We start from the raw sequence: 9,306 nt of genomic DNA, 5'->3' as shown, positions 1-9,306 counted from the left end.
GCTGAATTTAATATCCACTTGATTTATATAATAAAATTTCTTTGAATATGTGTAACCTTGGAAGAATGTACATGGCGATAGATCACCAAAACGTTTGTCAGTTTGATTATATTTGTTTCACAGAGGGTTTTTTCTTCTTTGTTGTTGTTGTATGTGTGTGTATCTGTTTTAATACCGAATTAATAGGATCTTTAGCTTAAGTATATCTTTATCCTGCTATAAAACCCGGATTAAACGATATTAAACTATAATCATGCACCATTTGAGATTGGAAACCAGAGATGTTCAGCTGCATTCTCATGTTCGCTTTCGTCCATATACACTGCTTGGAAAGAAGTCAACGGACACCATAGTGTGAGGAACAAACAGCCTTGGCTCCTACCTTAATAAGATGCAGGACCTCTTTTCACTGTGATGACTGCAGTAATCCTACAAGGCATATTTCCCACAAGCGTATGATCGTGATTAATGGGAATTTCGTACCATTCTTCCTGTAGGCATGTAATGAGGTCCTGGACGGTTGTTGGAGGCAGACATCCCTTGACCTCATATGACGCTCCAGTTCATCCCACAGAGATTTAATAGGATTCTGTGGATGCTTTAATAGGATTCTGTGGATCAGGCTTCTGTGGATGCGAGTCAAGTGTGGTGACATTCACGTTCCAAATCACACTTACAGCAGCATCTTTATGACATGGTGCATTATCTTGCTGAAAGAGACAACGATTAGTTATGTAGAAACGCCACAAAGTATGAAACATTACATTGTCCAGAATGTTCAGATACCTCTCATAGTTCAATATTCGTGGCGCCACCAACAGAGGTCTGAGGCCAAACCAGGTAAAACAGGACCATACCAAACCATAATAAGGTGACACACCTTTTGGCAACTCGTATAGGTAAATATGACTTCTCCATTGCTTCCACCTTAGTATCACCACTTCTGGATCTGGCTCCCACTGACGAGACCTCAATAAAGGTCGAAACCGGTCTGGGTAGTGATCCTTCCCTTATTGCATAGCATTATACATGTCTGCAAGGAGATGTGATTTGCATTATGGGAGATACTAAGACAAGTAGTGATGAGAGCTTGGTCCACCTTTACCACGAGTTGCCTCAGTCCTGAAGATACTTCAGGCACAAACTTTGGTTGCTTACACTTGGATAAAGGATTAAACTAAATTTATTACTGGACCATACCATCACACTGCCACCTCTGAATTTCACAGTTGGGGTTAGTCACTCTTGTAAGAGACGTTCATCGGGCATCCGCCACACCCGCACTCGTTCATCTGCTCGGTAGAGGATGTAGCGTGCTTCGTCGCTCCATCACAAGCTTTCCAAGTTTTCACGTCCCTCTTTAGACCACTGAAGACGACGCTGTATATTGTTTCGGATAATGTGGATTTGTATATGTCAGTTCTGCCATGAAAACCCATGTTGTGAAACTAGGTTTTATATTTTTGTGCAGATTGGTGTTCCAGCCGATATTCGGAACTCCTCCTTCAACGTGTTGGCTGACGAATGGTGGATTCTGCCAGTTCCTTTCTCACAGCCATTGCACCTGGACAGAGTTGCACTGACTTAGGATCATCACATTCCTCCAGTATATATACCGGCTACAAACACGCGACTAGTTACATGCACCTTGCCATGGGATGTCAGTTAACTTCTTTCCAATCAGTGTATATCAGCTGGAGATCACACCAATCTTTCAACAGTGACGAAGTCAGAAATCTGCCATCAACTGATTTCTATAAGAAGTTGAGGCTGTGTACTCCTTTGGGCGAATTCTCTATGCTTTCCCAGAAGACGTAAAGGATTTATTTAGCTAATTTTAAAAACTCCTAATATTTTTTGTTATGATTTATATAGTTTTTGTTATTTATTTTATTTGGGAGGAGGTCGCAGGACAGGCGTTGTCATTGTTACGCTCCTAGAAGAAGTAGCATTCTTTTCAATTTTTAAAATCTAGTCATCTTAGATATGTAACTCACTAAAGAAAATATTTTTGCTCTACGGATAGACTGCATAACTGCCTATTTTCAGTATCCTTCAATGGCGCTCACAAGGTTAAGCTTTTAAAATGAGAAGAAGGAGAAAAAAAAAACTAGTTTGTCCTAACTTTAATCTGACCCCTATCCGTCAATTCCAAGAACCTCGGTTGTTATTTGGAACAGTTAGTTTAATTGCTTGGGTTAAAAAGTTTGTTAAAATTGTTTTCATTAAAAGTTCAGTTCCAATAATTTACAGGCTCGTTCTTCTTCTAATATATATATATATCTTCAAAATGAGCATATAATAAGACTGGTACTTGAATATGTATGTTGACAGAGTTTGGATGAACAGTGGCGCTCTGGTTGGTATATGCCGTATTAGGAAAATGATGGCAAGTTGCCTGAAGTTATCTTTTTCTTCCCACATAGAGAACCCCCAGAAGCTCGACGTTTGCGTTGCAGTGCATTAGGTCCACGTACGGCAGAGTTGCCTGCTAGCGAGCGGAAGGGTGTGTGTGTAAAGTGCATGCGCGATGGAGAAGTCAAGTGAGTCACATCAAACTTCCTGTAATTTCTTGGACTTCAACAAGATGTCGAAGGTAAAGAAAGTGCTCGATGAAGCCCGTGAACACAATAATCCTGAAATTGATCTTGTTGATAGGGGTATTGCATCTTTCGAAGAGATGCCCGGAATCTGTAAGTACTAAACTCCTGTTAGGATATAGCTTTAGGAAATCAGAGATGTTTCCAAATTTGGAATTTTAAATTTAGAAACCGGTTTTTATAGGATGAGGTCACATAGTATATTAGGCGTGACTTGTGGATAATGTAAACAATGAGAATATACCATCTGCTTTCCAATTATATTAGTCGAGAATTTAAATAGATTATATATTTGGGGGAAATGTTTTCTGGTTAAAACCCAGATTCATAAGTTAATTCGTGGATCATTAATGTTATCATACGTCTGACAAGCTCGAAATTTATTTTGCACATCTTGTGCTGTATATTTTGTTCTGCTACTACTGTCTAGTTGTATTTTACTAGTTTAATTCAAAATTAGCAATACTGAGTAATAAGTGTAAATGATTATGACAGTTAAGACTTTGGCTCTAATGCAAGACACGTTGCCAGATGCCTTAAAAACAGATGTTTACCATTCATCTGCACTTGTTGACGTTTCGGTTTAAAGGGATTTTTCGTATGTATTTCTCATGCCAGTCTAATCAGATTTGATTACTGAAAAAAAAAAGTAATAACGTATTTTAAAACATGTAGGATTTAAAAAGCTTTGTACACTGGTAATGATAGAAAAAAAAAACAGAAATTAAAATAAGAGTTTAAAAAAAAATAATAAAAAGATAATTGTCTTCAGACTATGATTTTTAAAGAATAGAGCATTTAAGTATGTAATTTTGATGTATTTCAGTTAGGTACAGTTAGGTGTTTCAATGAGTCTCGATTCCAGGTGGTGTTTACATTAATAATAATAATATATTGAATATTATTAATCTTGTAAGTACTTTATATAATAAAAAGGAATAAAATAATAATAAAAAATATATTTATGAGGATATCTACAATAATTCATAATGCATTACATCAGTTTCAAAATATGTTTTGTAAACTAAAATTTTGGTTTCTGTGTGTATGTTCGTTATCATATGCTGGCTGATGGAGCTAAATTCATTTCTTTACATTCTTTGAAAAGTCTAAAACCTGTTATTTTTACTGAATAAGCTTGAGATTTTGAATATCTCCAGATAGCAGAATACATTGTAATTAACAATAAAAACAGTCTATGATACTTTGTTATGACACACTTTGTATGATATGATAGCACTAGTATCAGTGGATGTCATTAGCATTCAAAATTAAATTAGTTTGAGAGTTTGCTTTCCATTGAAAAATCGATGTGCTGGTATTTTAAATTGATCGATTTCTTCATTGTATGCGGAAAAAAAAGATGTATATGGAGACATGAGATAATTTAATTTAAACAGATTCTGTTGTTCAGTGTTTGCTGTTATTGGACATAGTTATCTTTGAATTTGTTAGTTTCCATTTGTTTGTCAACTTTGTCTATTAATTTTCATCTGTTCTCATACTGTGTGTCCTAGCCATGTAATTTTCCATATCAGTGTGTTTGTAGTCTCCCCTTTCCCTCTTTTTTTTTCTTTCTCTTTCTTTCTGATATTCCAGGTTACTTGCAACCAGTTATTCCCAAATACTTCTATTTATTTATATATATATATATATATATATATATAATTTTACTTTTATTTATTTATTTCAGTTTTATTATATTCCTGTGTTTTTTTGTTCATGCACCTAATTACAAATGTCTAATTATGAGATGGTATATTTTCACTTATTTATAAATAATAATATTTATTATTATTTATGGTTATGATATTGAACACGGTCAACATGGTAACCTGGAATATCAGAAAAAAAGAGAGAGAGAAAAAAAAAGAGGGGAAAGGGGAGACTACAAACACACTGATATGGAAAATTGCATGGCTAGGACACACAGTATGAGAACAAATGAAAATTAATAGACAAAGTTGACAAACAAATGGAAACTAACAAATTCAAAGATAACTATGTCCAATATTTATAAATAATAATATTTATTATTATTTATGGTTATGATATTGAACACAGTCAACATGTTTTTGGCAGTTGGAAAGCTGTAGTTGTCTCCTGTTCTGGCTGTTATATTTTGTTTTATATCAAATCACAGATTGATTATAGAATTAAAAGTAGACACCTTTTTTATCTACTGTATTTTTATTTAGCATCTACTGATACAAACACAATCTTCTTGTGGTATTTGTGCTTACTTGAAATCTTGCATTTGCTTGCTGAGATTTCTCATAGGCAAAAAGGCAAGAGTCACCTGCCTAGGCAAGTATAGAAAGGATATTGTTATTTATAATTTTAATGACATGCTTACCTAGTGTAATATTATTATTAATTTTATACTGAATAATTTGAGTCATATTTATAACATGCACTGTATTTTATTTTCACCATTCAGTTACACAGACAGTGGTCAAGATATAATGGAACATTTTGTGAACATAATTAAAAAATTATATAATTAAAACAATCATCATGATTTCTTCTGCTTATCTATTTGTTGTATTTTATGAGGACTATTCACTGAAGGTATGTTAGCTGGTCTCATATGGAGGTTTCTTCCTTCAAATTAATTATTTCTACCTTCAGAACAACCAGCTGCAAAGAACAAATGCAATAAGAGATATAATATGCCACCTTATGCTTAAAGATAAATTTTATGAGTACAAATTTAGTAATTAAATGAGTTTAATAGTCATTAGTATTATACATGGGTAGATCATGTAGCAACCTAGTTTCATGCATTAAACATAGCGGCTTTTTCAGGGAGGTGATTAATAAAGAACAGTAGCAGTCACAATGATGCACTAGGGATGTATGGCATCCATCAGAAGATGTTGCAATAGTTTAAAGACGATTGTTAAAAAAGTTGAATTCTGGTATGTTGAGAAGTCTGATTTAGGTTACTCAATCACATCCATGTGAGTGCATACTGCAGTGGATTCTCTCATACAATGTGAAAGGAAGTTATCCCCAAATGGTGTGATTGTTATTATTATTAATAATAATAATATCTCCAAGGACACATTGTGGGAGGGCACTCCACTCTGCCCCCCCCCCCCCAATCTAACCATTTCTCCCACCATGTTCAAGCCAAGATGTTTTGTTCTGTTCTGTATTCCACATTGCTGGGATACTCCTCTTTTTCTTATTTCAAATCTTTGACTTGTCTAACTTATGTAAGGTAAACCACAAGAACAGAGAATTCTATAGCATATAAAATTTCTGGTTTTAATATTTTAACAAATATCAAACTCAGAAATTTGTAGACCTATGTACAGTTTGGATAGGCTTATAAGCTACCTTTTATATTTTGACTTTTAATAGGATAGTAATCTTGATGATAAGATTTCTGATAAGGTTTCTTCTTTTATGGGATAGAAACAGTTTGTATGGAATGTTAGAATTTCAGTTAGGAGGGGCGTTCTTTGAATAACCATTAAAGATAGTATCCAATTCTTCTCATCTGGAAGAATTGGGTACTCGTCCAATTCTTCTACTACTGGAAGTAGTAGAAGAATTGGATGAATACAGATCGATATGATAGGCATGACTGAAATTAAGACAAAAACAGGTGAGATCTTTCTAAACAGCAAATACAAAATGTTATATTCAGGCAACAACAATCAGAGAAAAGAGGAGTAGTTATAGTATTCAACACTAAATATGAGGTAGCAGATGAAGTAGCAGAGAAGAAATTGAAGTTCTTCTTTTAGCCTGTCTTCATCTTTTAAAATAGAGATTTTTATTTATTTATTTTTATTATTTTTTTAGGGAAAATTATTCCTAATTTTAGGAGAAATGATGAAGAGACAAATTATCGGTGGACTTTTGGAAAATGATCAAAGAAACGGCACTTTTTTAGATTAGATTATCAAGAGAAGGCAGTTTATCTGCACTCTCAAATAGTAACGTGAATTAAATTTTTGGGTGAAACAAATTGAGAGAATGAAGAAAGCTGTTCAAATGGAATACATCATGTTTCCAAACTGTAAAGGTATTGATATTGCTATCTGATAGAGATATTGCATCATATCTCTATCAGATAGCAGGGGTTAGTCTAGGCAAGAAACTGTTTTTTAAAGTTTTTCCATGACAAGATCAACAGAAAGAAAAAGAAAAAATATGTGGCTTCCCATACCAGGCCAAAGAGATAGTGACATGTGCCATACATCACTGGTGTCTTGTTTTAATTGTTACTCTTATCATATTTCATTTGAGTTTTGCTTTTAATATGCAATCCTTTCATAATTTACCAACCTGAAGAAGTCACTGGTCCTTAGTCTGCAAAACAAGTCAGTGCATAAGCTACTTGTATATAATACTAATGACTATTTAAACGTGGATATTTTGTTACTTCATGCTTTAGTTATTATTATAAGGGGTGCTTAAGGTCCAAAGCTGTATAATTAAGAGTAAACCTCCACGTAGCCTTTTATGGAATGCAAAAAACTGACCAAGGCTTCTGACCTTATGTCCAATCCTTGTCTTCTTGTGGTGCACCCTATTAGGTATCAACCCAGATACTGAACGAATGAGGATGGGCTGGCAATTTGGGATTTACCAGCCAAGTATTCTTATTGGCTTAAACCACAATGTAAAATGATGGTAAAATATGATATAATTTCATGCCAGCTGGGACATTGCCTGGTGAAACAAGGCCCTTGTTATTTTTCTAAGGGAACTAGACAAACAGCACAAAGTCAGCTACTGAAACAAATCCTGGAATACATCCCAACTCAACATCAGCAGAGCTCAAGATTGTTACTGTCAGTTTAAAAAGCATCAGTGAAAAAGAAATGGGGTGCTTAAGGGTCAAAGCTGTATAACTGAGAGGAGACCTCCACATAGCCTTTAAAGGAATGCGGAGAACCGACCAGGGCTTCTGACCTAATGTCCAATCCTCACCTTCTCGTGGTGCACCCTGTTGGGTATCTACTTTGATACTGAACGAACGAGGATGGGCTGGCAATTTGGGATTTAGCCGACCAAATTGTATTCTTATTGGTTAAACCAAAATAAAAAATGATGGTACAACATGACAAAATTTCATGCTGGCTGGGGCGTCGCCCGGTTAAACAAGGCCCCCGTTGTTTTCGCCAGGGAACCAGGGCGAACAGCGAAAAGTCAGCTACTGGAACAAATCTGAAAACAAACTCCAACTCAACATCACTAGAATTAAAGATCAGTACTATCAACGTAAGAAGCCTGAATGGCAAAGAAATGGAGCTAGCTGAGGAATTAGATAAGTACCAGATCGACATAATAGGGGTGACTGAAACAAAAAAGACCAAAACTGGTGAGATCTTTCTGAGCAATAAATACAAAATGTTATATTCAGGCAATGACAATCAAGGAAAAGAAGGAGTAGCCATAGTATTCAACACAAAATACGAGGCTAATCTTCTTGAATGGCAGTCAGTCTCAAGTAGAGTAATGTGAGCAAATATGAGAATGGGGAACTGGACAATGAGACTTATTTGTGCCTATGGTCCCACAGAAGGTTCTACTAAGGTAGAAGTGGAGGAATTTTTTGAGGCTTTAGAAAAAGCAACTGACACAATGAAAAAGGAAAAGTTGGTCATTGTTGGGGATCTAAATAGCAGAGTAGGAAATGATTGTGAGACATACAAAAATATTTTGGGAAAATTTGGAGAAAAGAGCAAAGCTAATAATAATGGCAAATATCTGTTGGATTTCTGCTCAGGACATGGACTGGTTATTACTAACACCATGTTCCAACATAAAAATGTGCACAAATTCACATGGAGAGAAGAGGCTAGGAATAAGAAAAGTCTCATTGACTATGTTATTGTTGATAGTGATGTTTTCTCCCTGGTGCAGGACACCAGAGTGTACAAAGGATTTGAAATTGGAAGTGATCACTATTTAGTCTTGAGCAGGATAAAATTGAATTTCATATTGAAAAGAATAACATGTAAGAAAGTTTTAAAGCGAATAAAAGTTGAGCAGCTCTCAGATGTGAACTGTAGACTGAAATACAGAAATGTTATTGAAAAGAAAATGAAAGAGTTTGAGAACAGGAATCAAACCTTGGAGATTCAGTGGCAAACTCTGAAGGAAACATTGATTGATTCTGCCAGAGAGGCATGTGGTGAGGTTGTGTGCAAGGATAAAAAAATCATAACTCCCTGGTGCACACAGGAAGTTAAAGAGGCAGTGAAGGAAAAGAAGAAAGCATATCAAAAGTTCCTGGCAAATTGGCAAATAAGTCAGCTTTTACTCTTACAGAATACAGAGACAAATGTAAGAAAGCTAAACAGTGTGTAAAACTAGCTAAACAAAAGTCATGGGAGGACTTTGGCAAGAATATAGAAAATAAATATCAAGAAGGTGGCAAAATATTCTGGAGGTTGTTGAAGAAGCTTAGGAATGGAGGAAAGAGTGCTGTAAAAGGAATTAGAGATGATAAAGGTGAAATGAAAACAGGAGAAAAAGATATCCTTGAAGTATGGAGTAATTACTTTGAAAAACAGCTAAATGAAACAAGCAGTGATGACAGCACAGTGATAAAAAACACTGACCAGGCATACAGTCAGGAATACATATCCATACTTGAAGTAGAAAAAGCCATCAAAGGCTTGAAATGTGGAAAGGCAGCAGGAGTAGATGATATTCGACCAGAAATGCTGAAGTATGGTGG

General features: G+C 35.2%; 1 protein-coding gene across 1 annotated transcript in view; it reads left to right on the top strand.

The window, feature by feature from the left end:
- The first annotated feature begins 2,456 nt into the window (after positions 1-2,456).
- The window catches only part of LOC150098836 (ras suppressor protein 1-like), a 105,287-nt gene continuing 98,437 nt past the window's right edge, over positions 2,457-9,306 (top strand). The window contains exon 1 of the mRNA XM_090404776.1: positions 2,457-2,693. Within this exon, the coding sequence (XP_090260902.1) occupies positions 2,531-2,693 (163 nt within the window). The 5' untranslated portion in view covers positions 2,457-2,530. The remainder of the gene's footprint in view (positions 2,694-9,306) is intronic.

This window comes from Typopeltis vanoorti, chromosome 15 (genome assembly GCF_054136105.1).
Source record: "Typopeltis vanoorti isolate ZY-2024b chromosome 15, IOZ_Tvanoo_1.0, whole genome shotgun sequence".
NCBI classification, from domain to species: domain Eukaryota; kingdom Metazoa; phylum Arthropoda; class Arachnida; order Uropygi; family Thelyphonidae; genus Typopeltis; species Typopeltis vanoorti.
Note: the sequence above shows the minus strand (reverse complement) of the source record. Positions and strands in the feature narration are given on the sequence as shown.